This window comes from Dendrobates tinctorius, unplaced genomic scaffold (genome assembly GCF_039654945.1).
Source record: "Dendrobates tinctorius isolate UK_male_01 unplaced genomic scaffold, ASM3965494v1 ptg000060l, whole genome shotgun sequence".
In the NCBI taxonomy this organism is placed as follows: Eukaryota; Metazoa; Chordata; class Amphibia; order Anura; family Dendrobatidae; genus Dendrobates; species Dendrobates tinctorius.
The window spans coordinates 7,133,775-7,152,762 of NW_027361728.1; the positions used below are offsets into that span (position 1 = coordinate 7,133,775).

The 18,988-nt window shown below is 43.1% G+C and overlaps 1 protein-coding gene across 1 annotated transcript in view; it reads right to left on the reverse strand.

Annotated features, from left to right (window-relative positions):
- LOC141092483 (probable cation-transporting ATPase 13A4) overlaps positions 1-18,988 on the reverse strand; it is a 198,571-nt gene that overhangs the window by 93,062 nt on the left and 86,521 nt on the right. Inside the window, exons 4-7 of the mRNA XM_073578654.1 lie at positions 13,307-13,377; positions 13,001-13,081; positions 12,794-12,863; positions 9,699-9,833 (exon numbers count right to left, since the gene is read on the reverse strand). Of these exons, the coding sequence (XP_073434755.1) occupies positions 9,699-9,833; positions 12,794-12,863; positions 13,001-13,081; positions 13,307-13,377 (357 nt within the window). The remainder of the gene's footprint in view (positions 1-9,698; positions 9,834-12,793; positions 12,864-13,000; positions 13,082-13,306; positions 13,378-18,988) is intronic.

Below are 18,988 nucleotides of genomic sequence, written 5' to 3' on the forward strand. Positions count from 1 at the left end.
GAGATGGAAACGCGGGTATTCCTGGTAGAAGACACTATCACACCCATGGAAGCTAAACTAACGAAAGTGGTAGGCTCCATGAACACGTGGAGGCAAAAAGCAGATGACCTGGAGAATAGAATGCGTCGGAATAACATCCGAATTATTGGTCTACCGGAGCGATCGGAAGGACAACACCCGGAGCAATTCCTAGAAGATTGGCTTAAAACCACTTTGGGTGACGAATTCTCCCCAATCTTTGCCGTGGAAAGGGCTCGCAGAGTCCCTACTAGACCTCTTCCTCCTGGAGCCCCACCTAGACCCTTTCTGGCGCGCCTCCTCAACTGCAGGGATAGAGACGTGGCTCTACGTCTGGGCGGCAAAAGAGTCCTATCAAATTCAACAATGCCACGATCTTGATTTTCCCAGATTTCTCTATGGAACTCCAGAAATATGGGGTCGGAGTTAATATGTATGACATGGAATGTGAGGGGAATAAAAACTCCTCGAAAGAAGATCAAGGTCTTCTCACAGGTCCGACATTATCGCCCTCACATTGTGGCCTTGGTGGAGACGCACCTAACTAGGGATACCACGCGGTGCATGCAGAAGCCCTGGGTACAATGGTCTGCCCATACATTCCATACCAGCTACTCGAGAGGGGTCTCGCTGTTGGTACATAAAGACGTTAGATGGGAAGCAAGGGAGACTCAGAGGGATCATGAGGTTCGTTTTATTTTTGTCCATGCATTGATAAACACCAGGTAATATGTGGTCTTATGTATTTATAACCCCCCTCCGGCTCGTATATCCATTCTGCAGAAGGCAATGAGTTTTGCCCTTAACTACCCAGACGCAGATATTATTTGTATGGGAGACTTTAATATGGTCATGAACAACTGCCTTGATAAATTGAGGTTGGATGATGGAGCGACTGGGGGTCCTCTCCACCGACTACAACCCCGTTGTCATCATTTATGGGGAGTGGCGGGTGGTTGGATTTGTGGAGGGTGCGTCACCCTGAGTTAAGGGAGTACACTTGCCACTCAATCACTAAACGCTCTCTATCACGCATAGACTATATATTTGGCTCTAGCGGTCTGGCAATGTGGGTGATTGATGTAGAGCATGGAAGTAGGGGGATCTCAGACCATAGTCCGGTCATTCTTACATTCAAATATGGGCAAGTAAACAGTGGGATAGCTTGGAAGTTGAATCCTTTCTGGTTAAAACTGATGGGGTCTCCTGACAGAACGATTGATCAGTTGAATTGCTTCATCGCGTCCCACCCGGAACCTCAAGATATTAGTTTATTTTGGGATGCCCTTAAGGCATACCTGAGGGGCTGTTTGTCCTCCACGATCTCTTATATTAAGCGGGTAACCTCAAGAAAGGATGACGAGGTGGAGCAACGACTGAAAGACGCAGAGGCAACATATATATCTAACCAAACCAGCAGGAACAGGATTGAGTGGCTGGCTGCCCAGAGGTTATATACTCAACATGTGGATACTAAATCTAAGCGCAAACTATTCTTCACCCGTCAATCCTATTTTGAATTGGGGAACCAGATGGGCAAATTCTTGGCCTATCTGGTGGACCAACATAGCACCTCTAATACGATACTACAGATTCACAGGGTGGACGGTACATTGGTTTTTCGACCGAGGAGATTCTTGGCTATTTTCAGGACTACTACAGGTCACTATATATGAATCTAAAAGTGACTTTGACACTTTGGGGTGTTTAGACTATTTGTCAGATATATCATTCCCCACATTAGATTCTGAGCAGCGAGCCCTTATGGACGCTGTGTTCACTACAGAGGAGATAGATAATGCTATGACAGCCATGGCCTCTGGGAAGGCCCCTGGACCTGATGGGTTCCCTATTGAACTATATAGGAAGCATCGGGATATATTGACGCCACTTTTCGTGAAGGTATATCGGGGAATATGGGAAGGGAATTCTATGCCTGAGTCCTTTTATGGGGCTAATATCATAATGCTTTGGAAGGAGGGGAAGCACCCTTTAGAATGTGGATCCTATCGTCCCATTTCGTTAGTAAATGTGAACTATAAAATTTTCACCAAGATTCTAGCTACCAGACTGAATTCAATTATATTGAATCTCATACATCCAGATCAAACGGGCTTTATGCCTGATAAAAGTACTTCTATTAACATCAGAAGAGTGCAGTCAATAGTCCAATATAGCTCCCTGGTGCCAGACAACAGATGGGCATTAGCATCGTTAGATGCTGCCAAGGCTTTTGACTCTCTTGAATGGCCTTTTCTCTCTGCATGTTTGCAAAGGTATGGCTTTGGCAATAAATTTATAGCATGGATCAAAATATTATATATGAAACCTAAGGTCCATATTATAATAAATAACTCTATATCTGAGTCTTTCGCATTGCATTGGGGAACCTGTCAGGGTTGCCCTCTTTCCCCGGCCCTCTTCGCCCTTGCAATTGAGGCACTAGCAATACGCATAAGGTCCTTCCCTAATATCCGAGGTATAGATATAGCAGGTCGGGTAGATACCATAGGCCTATATGCCGATGACATGGTGATATTCTTGAATGATGTGGAAGAATCTTTGCCACAGGTGATATCCCTTATAGATAGATTCAGTAAATATTCAGGTTTACAAATAAATTGGGAAAAGTCTGCCCTGTTACCCCTTTCCCATGCCCCGATGCCCCAGCTGGACGCTCTCTCCTCGCTGTCTATTGTATCTAGTTTTAAATATTTGGGCATCCACATACCTAACAATCTAGTTATCTAGTACGCTTGATCTACAACTTAATGTCCACCCGTTGCTGGAATTAGTTAAAGCTAAATTTGCATCTTGGAGTAGGCTCCCATTATCGGTGGCTGGACGCATTAACCTGATTAAAATGATATTACTCCCTAAATTTAGCTACTCCCTTCAGCACAGCGCGGTAGCGGTGCCCAGGTCCTTTTTTGTTAATCTTAATTCCCTGGTCACGTCCTTTATTTGGGGGAAAACTAAGCCCAAACTTAAATTGTCCACTTTACAAAGACCAAAGAAGGGAGGTGGGGTGGCGTTGCCAGTTTTTTTCCTGTACTACTTAGCTGGGCAGGCTAAAGCCTTAAGTAAATGGCTGCCGGGTAATTGCCTCCCTAATTCTGAAAGCCACCTGCTTCACACTGCACAAGCGGATTGCCCATTAGGTTTCCTTGAGTTGGAAAAAACTAATGTTCCACGTCTGTTACCCCTGCTCCGGCTGGCACGATTAATATGGAGACAAATCAAGAACGTAATAGGGTTTAAAGATGTTATAGCTGAAATGCCCCTGTGGAGTAATAACAATTTTCCGGAGCTACTGAATCACCCATCCGCCGTTTTTTGGACTCAGTGTGGCGTTTCTTCAATGGGAGACTTATATGACCAGGGGACCTTAAAAAGTCTTTTGAACAATTACAGGTCACACATGATATTCCGAGATCTCAATTTTTTCGCTATCTGCAGCTGAGATCGGCTCTTCAATCACATATGAGGGATAGGGGTGTGGACCGTACTATTTAATCTTTACCTCTGATAGGAATTCTTAACTCGCAGGGTCCCCAGGGTCTCATATGCTCTTTGCACACATACATGCTGTCAGTAGGGGCAGAATCGGCCATAGGCTCTATTAAGAAGAAGTAGGAACGACTCATCCCCGATACGCAAAGAGAGGAATGGGAGGAGATTCTGGAGTCTCCAATTGGAGTATCACCATCTATTAATAACAGAATGATACAATTTTATATAATAAATCAATCATATTTGACTCCATTGCGACTTTTTAGGATGGGTTGGTTTCAATCATCAGAATGTATGCGATGTCACTCGCCAGATGCTGATTTTATTCATAAGGTGTGGCAATGTCCCACTATCCTACACTACTGGAAAAAGGTGACTACACTACTGACATCTCTGGTGCAGGCCCCTGTCCCTCTAGAGCCATTGGTCTGCTTGTTTGGGGTATGGGAGGAGGAGATTTGAGATCGCTATACTGGGGTCTTCTTGCGCGAGACGCTGTTTATGGCGCGGAAGGTGCTGGCATTATGGTGGATGGGGGGCTCATGTCCTTCCCTTAGATTTTGGATCAAGTTGGTAAATTCGATTGTTCCATATGAGCGCACGTTATACCAAAATAGGGGATGCCCGGGTAAATTTGAAAAGATTTGGGAGAAGTGGAATTCCTCTCACCTCACTTTGCAAGGCTGAAGCGTCACATGCGACACAATATGATATAGGAAACCAGGCTGCGGAAATAGTAGATACTAGTTGATGTAGTGGTAGTTGTAGTTTTGGAATTTTAGTTAGATTTTACTGCTGCATGATATGACAAGGTTTGTGAAATTGGATTGATATACATGCTGGAAAATGCATAAACAATTATCCTTTACATATGCTTGGAAGGAAATGTACATATTAGGGTGGTTTCACATTAGCGCTTTTTAAGCGCACGCATGGCCGTGGGTAGCTCCGCCCCCGAGCCGGCTCTCTGCCCGGCGTGCCCGCCCCTTGCTTGTAGCGCCGCCTCCTAGCGCACAGCGGCGCCTGCGATCGGCGCACCCTATCTTTAGCATAGGGTGCGCAGATCGTGCGCAGGCCGTGCGCTAGTTGCGCTTTGACCTGCGCTGCGCACTTTTGACGGTGCGCCGTCCTCGCCAAAATCCGAAAAGTTTGATTTTGGCGCGCACGGCGCACCGTCAAAAGTGCGCAGCGCAGGTCAAAGCGCAACTAGCGCACGGCCTGCGCACGATCTGCGCACCCTATGCTAAAGATAGGGTGCGACGATCGCAGGCGCCGCTGTGCGCTAGGAGGCGGCGCTACAAGCAAGGGGCGGGCACGCCGGGCAGAGAGCCGGCTCGGGGGCGGAGCTACCCCCGGCCGTGCGTGCGCTTAAAAAGCGCTAATGTGAAACCACCCTTACCTTGTTTATCTATAAGCGTGTGCAATCTCTTTGTATTATATTTTACAATGGACCGAAACATGTGTGCTAAGTATAATGCTTGTTATCATAAGCCATTGTGTATGTTGTACATTCTTTGTGTCCTGAGGTTTAATAAACAAATTTAAAAAAAAGAAATCGCAGGATAGATATACATGTTTATGATATGTAAATGATGAAAAATGGAAACAAACATTTAAATATATCTTCACTTATTCAGCACTGATTATCAGTATCAAACACAAAAATACACACACTTACATGCCTTGGCATTTTGTCAATGTTGTTATAAAAGGTTCTCTGATGAATGTTCTGCTATGCTGAATGTAAGAGAGAACTCAAGTCATCAAGATCTGGTGCTGGCAGCTCCTTTTGCAATTTCTGCCCAATGACTTCCCAAATGTGCTTGATGGCATTCAGGCCATGCATGTTCACAGCAGCACAAGTATAAAGCAATCTGGTAATGAGTTGAAAAATGGCTACTTCGACATTTTGAAGAAATGGATATACCACTTGTTCCACAATCAAATCAAAGTAACACCGAGCTGATAGTGTTAACGGTGTAAGATGGCAGGTGGACAAGTCCTAGATAGCATATACAGTATATGTAACACAGGTGCCTAGCCTTGGTGATGTAAAACCCGAAGAGAAGGCTCCAGCACTCATAGTGCTGAGGGGTTTATTTAATGGGCCCGGATTCTGGGTCCGGGCTTTAGAAGCCGCTGAGAGAGCTGGGTGGGACTGGCTAATGTAATATCTGCAATCTAGGCCTGACTGCTGATAAACAAGGGCAGCTTAGCTGACACATATTGTTCGGGGAGTAGAGGCAAAAACATTGCTGGTATACTAATCACACTGCCAGAATCTGACCAAAAGTATACATATGTTGCTGGTGAGTCTCAGACAGGGAGAAAAGGTGTGTGGATTTTCTAGGAAGGACTTTATAATTGTTGCCGCCATCATTATGGTGCTTGAACCTCTAGGTTCAAGCAACATATTGTAATCTGATTTCTTATATTTTATTATTATAGTGCTCTGAAAAAAGCACTATCATGTAATCCGAACGCTGCTAACTTCTTATTATTATTCAGTTGATTTCCGCAATTAATGCGTCCCGAATCGCTACACACACAGACTCCTTTGAGGCGTCATTTCAAAGCCAGCATCCACGTGTGGTGTGCTAAGTATTTTTCGTGTCGATCGGATTTGTAGTTCTTTGCGCAATTTGCATTTGAAAAATTTTTTCCCGTCATTGGAATGCATTGTCTCAATGCATTTCAGTGGGAAAATTTTGCCATAGGGAAAACATGGGGCAGTCGTGAGGTGGCAGTTAAGCTCATTGATATGCGCAGGCACACCCATTTACTATGCCAACGCCTACGAACTTTACATGACCCCACCAGGACAGAGTTTCTGCCAGATAATTCAGCTCTTAAAGCGAAACCCAAAGCACAAATGCAAATCTAGCTTCATCACATGACGCATGCCCCTGAGAGAGAATGTGCGCCAAAGTGGTTTTAGAAGCCCAGTGCGCCAAACTGGCTCTTAAAGGGCCGGCGCAACAAAATGAGTCTTAAATGGCCGGCACGCCAAATCGAAAGCTGAGTGACCCCCGGCTCCAAATCAGAGGCTGATTGACCCCAGCCTCCAAATCGGAGGCTGAGCCACCCTGGCCTTCAAATCGGAGGCTGATCGACCATGGCCTACTAATCGGAGGCTGAGCCACTCTGGCCTTCAAATCGGAGGCTGAGCCACTCTGGCCTCCAAATCAGAGGCTGATTGACCCCGGCCTCCAAATCGGAGGCTGATCGACCCTGGCCTACAAATCGGAGGCTGAGTGGCCCCGCTCACAAAATCAGACCCAGAGTGGCACCGCCCACCAAATCGGACACTATGGGGCCCTGCCCACCAAATCGGACCTAGAGTGGCCCAGCCCACCAAATTGGACTCTGTGGGGCCCCGCCCACCAAATCGGACCCAGAGTGGCCCCGCCCACCAAATCAGACTCTGAGGGGCCCCGCCCACCAAATTTGACCCAGAGTGGCCCCGCCCACCAAATCAGACCCAGAGTGGCCCCGCCCACCAAATCGGACTCTGAGGGGCCACGCCCACCAAATTGGACCCAGAGTGGCCCCGCCCACCAAATCAGACTCTGAGGGGCCCCGCCCACCAAATTTGACCCAGAGTGGCCCCGCTCACCAAATCAGACCCAGAGGGGCCCCGCCCACAAAATCAGACCCTTAGGGGCTCCACCAACAAAATTAGACCCTGAGGGGCCCCGGCCACAAAATCGGGCCCTGAGGGATCCCGTCCACCAATTCAAGCCCTGAGGAGCCCAGGCCACCGAATCAGATCCTGAGGTGCCCCACCCACCAAATCAGACCCTGAGGGGCCCCACAGGCCAAAGTGGCCCCTGAGAGGCACCCACAGTTAAAGTGGATCCTGAGTTGAAAGTCTTGCAGGGGCAGAAGGCAAGTCTCTCCTAAAGAGGCAGCCCAGGCACCATTTCAAAGCACTATCTGTACTTCCTTCTGTAAATACACATCTAGTTATTAATCTACTTCTTCTCCGCATTTTCTGCAATTAATGCGGCCCGAACCGCTTGGTGCAGAGACCCCGTTCAGGCGGCGTTTTGAAGCACTCAGTGGGACAGGTGTGCTATGTATTTTTTGAGTCAATCCGATTTGTAGTTTTTAAAAAAAATCGCATTTTAAGCAAAAATTTTCCCATAGGAGTTAATGGCGACCTTTCCATGACTCCCAAATGACATGGATTGAAGCCACAGCGCAGGTGCAGTGACCTTACAAACATGGCAGCTATGCAAATGCAGCTTCCACACATGACCCGTATTAGCTAATAGAAGCTGACAGATCGCTGATTCAAGGTCTTAAAGGCGCAGCGCGCCAATGGCTTCTGAAAAGCCCCACCCAGTGATGGCTAACCTTGGCACTCCAGCTGTTGTAAAACTACAACTCCCAGCATGCCATTGCAACCTGAAGCAGTTGAGGCAGCAGTTGAGGCATGCTGGGAGTTGTAGTTCTCCAACAGCTGGAGTGCCAAGGTTTGCCATCACTGCAGTGGCCCCCGAGGCAAAGTGGCAGCATGTGTCAACCTGGCAAAAGTGTCTACCAAGTGGCCAAAGTGGCTACCGAGGTGCCGAATGTGCCAAAGTGGCTACTAAGTGGCCAAAGTGGCTACCGAGGTGCCCAGTATGCCAAAGTGGCTACCGAGTGGCCAAAGTGGCTACTGAGGTGCCGAATGTGCCTAAGTGGCTACCAAGTGGTCAAAGTGGCTACCAAGTGCTGTTCAAGCATCATGTATATCCTTCAGGAAATGCCCATCTAGTTGTTTCTTATTATATGAATTACGTTTACGCTAGAGAAGGGCTGTTCATCTTCTTTTGCTGTAAGTGTTACGGACTTTTTTGCAATAAACCTTCCTGTGTGAACAAAATACTTTGTGCCTATGTGTACCTAAACTGCTGTCTAGAGTTCGTAAATCGCAACAGTGGATTGAAAACTAAAGGGGTCTATCTAATTTATAATATTCTACCTCACACCATAATCCTGGAAATAGGAATGGTGTGATATTCTGTCATCCAAGCTTCTTCATGGTATGCCCACATGGTCTCCAGATTAATCTCCAGCTGTCATTGCATACAAGATAAAATTGTGACTAATCACTGAAGATGATAGACTTCCATTCCAGTCTCCAATGCAGTCTTGCTCTCCAATTTTAATTGGTGGTATGAGGTCTATGGAACATCTGTAGCTGGACATCTGGCTCATAGCCCAATGTTGTGCAAATGCCTTCTGATGGTTTTTGCAGACACTGACACATTAGGCATGGTATTTGAAATCTGATTGCACTTACAGTACAGAATGAATCAATCATTGGACCATTGGTATGGCCATATCTTCAAAGGGTTTTAGAACCTTTTTCAATATGACAGCCCAAGTCTGCATATTGTTCATGCCACTGTGAGCTGCATGCATAACCTAAACTTTCTCCGATGGCCTGAAGTGTCTCGAAACTTGTCTTCCATCAAGCACATTTGGAACATCATTGGTTGGGAATTGCGAAGGGACCTGCCAGCAGTGGATCTTGATGATTTGTTTGCCCAATTACATTCAGGATGGTAGAATATTCATCAAGCATTAATAACTTTATTGATAGCATGCCAAGGCATGTAAATGCATACAGTATAATTCTGAATGCGGTGCTTGATAATGAATAAATTGAGATGAATTAAAAAATTTGTTTCCGTTTTTTTGTCATTTGCACATTAGTTAAAATGTTTATCAATCCTGTATTTTCTGCAATTCAATAACTTTTCCTGAAAGAGAGAGAGAAAAAGAGACTAGCATACAGCTGCAAGATATGTTGGTGAAGCCCATGCAGCAGTCTGTGAAAGTATAATCTATTACAATGTTTAAAATGGCTCTTCAAAGCAAAAGGTGGATACTTTGAAGAACCTAGAATATAAGACATATTTTCAGTTGTTTCACACTTTTTTGTTAATTATAAAATTTCACATGTAATTCATAGTTTTGATGCCTTCAGAGTGAATCTACAATTTTCATAGTCATGAAAAGAAAGAAAACTCTTTGAATGAGAAGTTGTGTCCAAACTTTTGGTCTGTACTGTATATATATATATATATATATATATATATACAGTATATATATTTATATATATATATATATATATATATATGATATCTAGACATTGCAGCTATAAGATCACTTACCATCCTCATATTGAATATTGTGGCAGCAATGGAAAGCAAGGTTATCACAACAAGAATTGCAGAATACTCTATGTAGCCAGTAGCAAACCATATACTCAAAGAAAAGGCTTGAAAAATATAATATGGATTCAAAACCTATACAAAATACAAAAATGGGAATAATAATTACTGGAAAATAGTTACATAGCAACAATGCACAGCTATACTGCATAGGGGAAAAGCTGCAATAACCCATACCACATTGAATAGCACAGTCCTGCAGTGAAACGTGCTTAATGGTCACCAATAAATCTAAGCACTTAAAACGTGTTTTCGACAAAAGTAGAGAACAAAAGTATGACATCAATATTATTAACTTGTAAGAATGGAATCTGCACTGCCAATGGTTTAGTATGAAGTAGGAGACTAGAAAGGTTTAAATGTGGGTTTTATTTGTCAATGCAGTTTGTCCTGATGAAGAAGTATGTTTACTTCAAAACGTGCTGACAAATAAAAATCACATTTAAACCTGTCCGGTCTTCTACTCCATTCTGGACCATTGGCAGCGTGGATTTATACCCACTCACTTCCCGTCTCACAACTTTATCCATATTGTGGATCTGCAGCAGCCAACTTTCAAAGCTGATAAAGGAATTGTGACTCTGACAACCCCATAAGGTGAGCATGATTCACTTTTTACCTTCCCTTTTTAACCTTATTAATATGATTAAAGTATTATATCTGGCAACTAGCAATTATCTGCTATTCCTATGAACTGAAGCGCTTCCTTTTGAGGTGTCAATCTGGTCTGTCTTGAATTGGGCAATCTTGTTTTGTGACACAAAAAAGGTGATGAATTGCATTTTTAACAAGCAAATGAATTATGAAATAGGCTCTAGGGTTACAAAAATGGCAAACAGAAGCAAACAAGCACCCACCAAGCCTGAGTTTTTACTAAGTGTGTGCAACTTCCCTATTGCAAAATTTATGAGTATATTAAGGACAGTCAGCATATTTTTCATGCAAATCTTATATATAGAAAAAATTGGAGTCCGGCTCAACAGGACTGGATTTTCCTTTTCTTTTTCTTTTTCAAAAGAAATTATAGTGCATACAGAAGAAAATGTTCATGGTCGACATGACCCAGTCGACGCGTTTCGACTGCACTAAGCAGTCTTTCATGACAAATCAGCCAATTGATCTACAACATACCGTATATACTCGTGTATAAGCCGAGATTTTTCAGCCCATTTTTGGGCTGAAAGTCCCCCCTCTCGGCTTATACGAGAGTCATATACCGGGGGTGGGTGGGGGAGGGGGAGCGGGGATGTCAGAGAATTTACTCACCCCTCCTGGCACGTCTCTGCAGTCCCTGCTTCTCCCTTGATCGTCTGCTTACTGCACTCAGCGGTCCTGAATGTGCACATATTTATAAGTTTAATGAGCGGTACCACATGACCACCGAATGCAGGAAGTAGACAACCCATGGAGAAGCAGAGGCTGCAGAGAAGACCGTGCACCAGGAGGAGGTGAGCATGATGGGGCAGAGCAATATTCACCTGTCCCCATTCCATCGCCATGTCTATGGGTCCTCCTGCTGTGACATTCAGGTCAGAGGGCGCAATGACGTAGTCAGTGAGCGCCCTCTGATGAATGAACATCACTGCAGAGACCCGGGAGACACAGCGGTGGATGGCGATGGAACAGGGGCCGGTAAATATCGCCAGTGCCGGGGGCTCAGGACACCGACACCTGGCACCCAGCGATGGAGAGGTGAGTATGTCATTTTTTTTTATAGCGGCAGCAGCAAATAAGGGGTATTTTTGGAGCATCTTATGGGGCAGCATTAACCCTTGTGCAGCAGCATATGGGGGTATTTATGGAGCATCTTATGGGGCAGCACTAACCCTTGAGCAGCAGCATATGGGGGTATTTAAGGAGCATCTTACAGGACAGCATTAACGCTTGTGCAGCAGCGTATTATGGGGGATATTTATAGAGCATATTATGGGGCAGCATTAACCCTTGTGCAGCAGTATATGGGGGTACTTATGGAGCATCATATGGGGCAGCATTAACCCTTGTGCAGCAGCATATGGGGGGTATTTATGGAACATCTTATGGGGCAGCATTAACCCTTGTGCAGCAGCATATGGGGGGTATTTATGGTGCATCTTATAGGGCAGCATTAACCCTTGTGCAGCAGCATATTATGCGGGGTATTTATGGAGCATCTTATGGGGCAGCATTAACCCTTGTGCAGCAGCATAATATGGGGGATATATAGAGCATATTATGGGGCAGCATTAACCCTTGTGCAGCAGCATATGGTGGGTATTTATGGAGCATCTTATGGGGCAGCATTAACCCTTGTGCAGCAGCATATGGGGGTATTTATGGAGCATCTTATGGGGCAGCATTAATCCTTGTGCAGCAGCATATTATGCGGGGTATTTATGGAGCATCTTATGGGGCAGCATTAACCCTTGTGCAGCAGCATATGGGGGGTATTTATGGAGCATCTTATGGGGCAGCATTAACCAATGTGCAGTAGCATATGGGGGGTATTTATGGAGCATTTTATGGGGCAGCATTAACCATTGTGCAGCAGCATATGAGGGGTATTTATGGAGCATCTTATGGGGCAGCATTAACCCTTGTGCAGTAGCATATGGGGGGTATTTATGGAGCTTCTTATAGGGCAGCATTAACCCTTGTGCAGCAGCATATGGGGGGTTTCTATCTATGGAGCATCTTCTTGGACCACCATTAACCTTAGGCTTATACGCGAGTCAATAAGTTTTCCCAGTTTTTTGGTGGCAAAATTAGGGAGATCGGCTTATACACGGGTCGGCTTATACACGAGTATATACGGTAAATTAATATGCTGCTGATTTAAAATCTGCTTTGCAAGTAAATTTTCATGATGATGATTTCAGCAGCAAGTAGATGCAATTTAGGAAAGCCTTATCCTTTTTTCTTGTGCTGAAATAAGCTACATGTTATATGCCTCAAAAATTTGGATGATAAAATCCACAGCATTTCTGTCCTATTTCTGTCCCTTACTTTACAAGGTGAAGAACAGTATTATGAGAAAAGAAATATAAATCTCTCACCTCTTTGAAAAGCAGCTTCCAGATTGGAGTAACTTCTACTTCAAGTTTGTTCAATCCACATATTTGTTTTCTGTATTTTAAAATAAATTATAGTGAAATATTCACATATTAGTAAACCTTGAACAACAATGTAACAACCATATAACACAAAATACTGTAAGCAATAAAATGTATAGATTTACACTTGTATGTGATGTCTACACATACCGCATTTCCTGTTCTTCTTGAGTTAAACCAGAGCCGAACTTTGCTTGTATATCTGAACAAGAGTATTCATCTTCTAGAACCCTAAATCAAAAAGTAAAACTATTCTCAAATTTAATAAAAAATAAATAAAATAAAAATCAGAACAATAAATGAAAAAGTCTATATTTTAAAAATATTACCGTATTATTATTTTTATTCAATATAGACAAACATTTGTTTGAATAACTTTTGTGCTTTGTTTGACCAAAGACAACTTTTTGATTTGTCATTTGCCCTTCTTAATTATTATGTATTTCTTAGACTTACCCAATTTTTTTAAAATTTCCTTCTAATGTGTTCCAAACATATCTAATTTTCTGTACTCTTAAACAGCGCACCTAAAAAATAAAAGAGCTGATGTAAAATATAGACTGTGCACTGCTAATTAGACACACCACCAGAGCGCCCTCAGTGCCCCTCTAGGCTGATTTACAAATGATTTCTACACTAGATTTCTGATGACTGTCACATCAGGTCTCTATAAAAAAGGTAACATTTTATTTGGTGCAAGCACTGATACAGCCATACCTCTACTTCTTTATGTAAAAATGTTCTAACAGGTTGCCTTCAACATCATAGCAGAGTACATTATTTAATATGCGAACAGGGCAGTAAGGGTTGGACCCATGGAGGAAGAAGGCACAGGGTGCCAGCATTATTTCCACATGGATGTGTGTTCTCCATGTCACCTACACAAGCCTCCAGGCATGTCGCATTTTTAGTCCCCCTGATGTAACTAAACAGTGGAAACTCCTCAATTCTAACTCCAACCCTAACACAGCCCTACCCCTGACCCTAATCACAACCCTAATCCCAAACCTAGCCCTACCCAGAACCCTAACCCCAACTCCAACACCACCCTAACCCCAACACCCCAACCATAAACCCAACACAATCATAACCCCAACATAACCCTAACTCCCACACTACAACTGTAACCCCAACACCACAACCGTAACCCCAACACAATTCTAGCTCTAACCCCAACCCTAACCGTAGGCCAACCCTAAATCTAGCTCTAACTCCAACCCTAACCCTAGCCCCATCCTTAACCCTAGTGCCAACCCTAACCCTAGCTCTAACCCCAACCCTAGCTCTAACCCCAACCCTAACCCTAGAACCCTAGCTCTAACCTTAACCCTAATGGAAAAATGAAAATAAATACATTTTTTTTATTTTGCTATTTTTACCTAATTTATGGGGTGGTAAAGGGGGGGGTTGGTTTACTATTTCTTTTTATTTTGATTATTGTGATAGGGTCTATCAGAAGGGAAGGAGCACCATTTGAATTTTGGAACACAAATTTTTCTGAAATAGATGGTGGCTACATGTCACATGTGCAGGGGCCCTAAGGTCCCTAAAGAACAGAAACCCAAAACAAGTGACCCCATTTTGGAAACTATACCCCCAAGAAATTTAATCCGGGGGTATAGTGAGCATTTAGAACTCCCAGTTACTAAACAGAATTTGATAACATTAGGTTGTCATATTGAAAATGTACACTTTTATTCACGAAAATGTTGCTTTATCCTTAAACTTCTTTCACTTTTGCAAGTGGAAACCAGAAAAAGAGGACACCACAGTATATTATCTACATTCTTCTGAGTGCGACAATACTCCGCAAGTAGTCAAAAAGTTCTATCTGGACACATAGTAGGGCTTGGAAGTGAAGAAGTGACATTTGTTATTTGGAATGTAAATTTGTCTGGAATAGATTACAGACACCATGCTTCATTTACAGAGGCCCTAAGGTACCAAAACAGCAGCAGCCCCCAACTAGTGAACAATTTTGGAAATTAGATCCATCAAGGAATTCATCTAGAGCTTGTAATGAGCATTTTGAACCCATAGTGACTCCACATAACTTTTTAAAACTAGATATGAAAACGAAAATTAGATATGTTTTTTTCAATAAAATATTATTTTAGCCCAACAAATTTCTAATTTTGCAATGGATAATAGAAGCAAACAGACTCCATAATTTGCTGTGCAATTTCTCCAGAACATGACACTACTCCACATATTGTTAACCCGTTTAACCCCTTAACCCCCAAGGGTGGTTTGCACGTTTATGACCTGGCCAATTTTTACAATTCTGACCACTGTCCCTTTATGAAGTAATAACTCTGAAATAACTTGCGTTTATTTGTGAAAAAAACGGAAATTTGGCAAAAATTGTGAAAATTTTGCAATTTTCCAACTTTGAATTTTTATGCCCTTAAATCACAGAGATATAGCACACAAAAAACTTAATAAGTAACATTTCCCACATGTTTACTTTATGTCAGCATATTTTTGGAACCAAAAATTTTTTTTGTTAGGAAGTTATAAGGGTTAAAAGTTGACCAGCGATTTCTCATTTTTGCAACACCTTTTTATTTTTACAGACCACATCACATTTCAAGTCACTTTGAGGGGTCTATATGATAGGAAATACCCAAAAGTGACACCATTCTAAAAACTGCACCCCTCAAGGTGCTCAAAACCACATTCAAGAAGTTTATTAACCCTTCAGGTGCTTCACAAGAATTTTTTGAATGTTTAAAAAAAAATGAACATTTAATTTTTTTTCACAAAAAAATTACTTCAGGTCCAATTTTTTTTATTTTACCAAGGGTAACAGGAGAAATTGGACTGCAAAAGTTAATGTGCAATTTGTCTTGAGTACGCTGATACCTGATATGTGGGGGGAACCACTGTTTCGGTGCATGGCAGAGCTCAGAAGGGAAGGAGCGCCGTTTGACTTTTTCAATGCAAAATTGGCTGGAATTCAGATCGGACGCCATGTCACATTTGGAGAGCCCCTGATGTACCTAAACAGTGGAAACCCCCCACAAGTGACCCCATTTTGGAAACTATACCCCCCAAGGAACTTATCTAGATATGTGGTGAGATCTTCGAACCCACATTATATTTTTTCCACAAACATGATATTTTAGTCCCCAATTTTTTTATTTTCTCAAGGGTAACAGGAGAAATTGGACCACAAAAGTTGTTGTCCAATTTGTCCTGAGTACACTGATACCCCATATGTGGGAGAAAACTACTGTATGGGCATAAGTCGGGGCTCGGAAGGGAAGTAGTGATGTTTTGGAATGCAGACTTTGATGGAATGGTGTGCGGGTGTCGTGTCGAGTTTGGATAGCCTCTGATGTGCCTAAACTGCTGAAACCCCCCACAAGAGACCCCATTTTGGAAACTAGACCCCCCTCAGAACTTATCTAGATGAGTGGTGAGCACTTTGAATCCCCCAAGTGCTTCACAGAGGTTTATAACGCCTGGCCGTGAAAATAACAAAATCATATTTCTTTCCACAAAAATGATATTTTTGCCCCCAATTTTTTATTTTCCTAAGGGTAACAGGAGAAATTGGACCCCACAAGTTGTTTTGCAATTTGTCCTGAATAGGCGGATACCCCATATGTGGGGGTAAACCACTGTTTGGGCGCATGGCAGACCTTAGAAGGGAAGGAGCACCATTTGACTTTTTTAACGCAGAATTGGCTGGACTTGAGATCAGATGCCATGTTGCGTTTGGAGAGCACCTGATGTGCCCAAACAGTGGAAACCCCCCAATTCTAACTCCAACCCTAACTCCAACACACCCCTAACCCTAATCTCAGCCCTAACCCTAGCCCTAACCCTAGCCCTAACCCTAACCTTAATGGGAAAATGGAAATAAATACATTTTTTTTAAATTTTATTATATTTCCCTAACTAAGGGGGTGATAAAGGGGGGTTTGATTTACTATTTATGGTGGGTTTTTATGTTTGGCAGCTGTCACACGCTAAAAGACGCTTTTTATTGTAAACATTTTTTTTGCATCACCACATTTTGAGAGCTATAATTTTTTCGTATTTTGACCCACCGAGTCATGTGAGGTCTTATTTTTTGCGGGACGAGTTGACGTTTTTATTGGTACCATTTTCAGGCATGTGACATTTCTTGATCGCTTTTTATTCCGATTTTTGGGACGCACAATGAACAAAAACTAGCATTTCAAGATTTTCTTTTGGGGGGTGCGTTTACTCCGTTCCGCATATGGTAAAATTGATAAGGCAGTTTTATTCTTTGGGTCAGTATGGTAACAGCGATACCTCATTTTTTTTATTGTTTGGTGCTTTTATGCAATGAAAACAGTTTTATATAAAAAATAATTATTTTTGCATCGCTTTATTCTGCGATCTATAACTTTATTTTTTTGCTGATGACGCTGTGTCATGGCTCGTTTTTTGCATAACAAGATGATGTTTTCAGCGGTACCATGGTTATTTATATTCGTCTTTTTGCTTGTGCGTTATTGCACTTTTTGTTCGGTGGTATGATAATAAAGCATTATTTTTTGGTTTGTTTTTTATTTTTTAAGGGGTTCTCTAAAGGGGTTAACTAGTGGGATAGTTTTATAGGGCGGGTAGTTACGGACGCGACAATACCAAATATGTGTACTTTTATTGTTTTTTTTTATTTCCAAAAATGAATTTATTAGGGAATATTTTTTTTATTATCTATTTATTTAGCGATTTTTTTATAAATTATTTTTACACTTTTTTTTTTTACTTTATTACAATGTCCCAGGGGGGACATCACTGTCATGTGACAGGTCGCTGATCTGTCACATCACAGATCGCTGTGACAGATCAGCGATCTGTCACAGGCAGTGCAGAACGCTTCCTCCTGCCTGCGCTCAGCAGGCATGAGGAAGCCGCCTCCCTGCAGGCCCCCGAAGGTCCCCAGCGCCATATTGGATCCAGGGACTTGCAGGGAGGGAGGCCCCCGCAGCAGCGCTGCACATCGCGCTGCTGTGGGGGTCTCAGGGAAGCATGGAGGGCGCCCTCTCCCTGCCGATGCTTCCCTAAACCCCGGTACACTACGATCGTGTTTGATCACAGTGTGCCAGGGGTTAATATGTCAGGGTGGTCCGTGACCGCCCCTGACACATAGTGCCGGGTGTCAGCTGTGATAATCAGCTGACATCCGGCTGTGATCAGCGGCGCTCACGCTGTGAGCGCCGCTGATCGCTATGACATACTATCCCGTCCTTGGGAATTAAGTCCCAGGGCACATGGACCGGATAGTAAGTCATATGACAGAGAGGGGTTAAAAACTGCTGTTTGGGAACATGGCACGGTTAATAAAGGCAAGAATGATTTGAAATTTGATTTTTGTAGCGTGAGATTTTCAGAAATGAATTGTGAATGCCATGACGTATTTGCTGACCTCCTGACATAACAAAACGGCAGAAACTCTCCAAAACTTGCCCCATTTTGTTAATCTAGACCCCTCAAGGAATTCTGGTTATGTGTAGGATAAGTTACTTTTTTATTGGTAACATTATGAGGTATATAATAACTTTTGCTTGCTTCAGTATAAGGCTGGGATCATATTCTTGTGTTCTATGCTGAGCACGTACGTCAGGGTTTCCATGTAAATCCCACAATATTGCAATTCAGACGAAACCCTTGATAGAACCACTTACTATAATAGGGATAAGGCCGGGGCCATACTTGCGAGTGTGATGTGAGAAACTCGCGTGAATCTCTCGCATCAATACCCGGCATTGCCGCTGGCACTAGGGACAGGAGCGTGCGGCTGCATAGAAATACATGCAGCCGCACACTCTAGTCCTGAGTGTCGGCGGCAGTGTTGGCTGATGATGCGAGAGACTTGTGCAAGTTTCTCACATTGAACACGGAAGTGTGATCTCGGCCTAATACAGACACTTTGGAAACTGTTTGGCATCTGTTCTGGTGGTATCCATCTTTTTAGGCATGCATAGAACTGTGGTTGTTCACACTTATGTTCTAAAAACACCTAAAATAATACTACACCACTAGAACAGAGACCAATATGTTCCCATCTTCCTCATAAGTGAGTGGTTCCATTGAGGATATTTTCTGAATCGCGTTGTTTTGGGATTTACACCGAAATCCCGAAGTAAGCACTCAGGG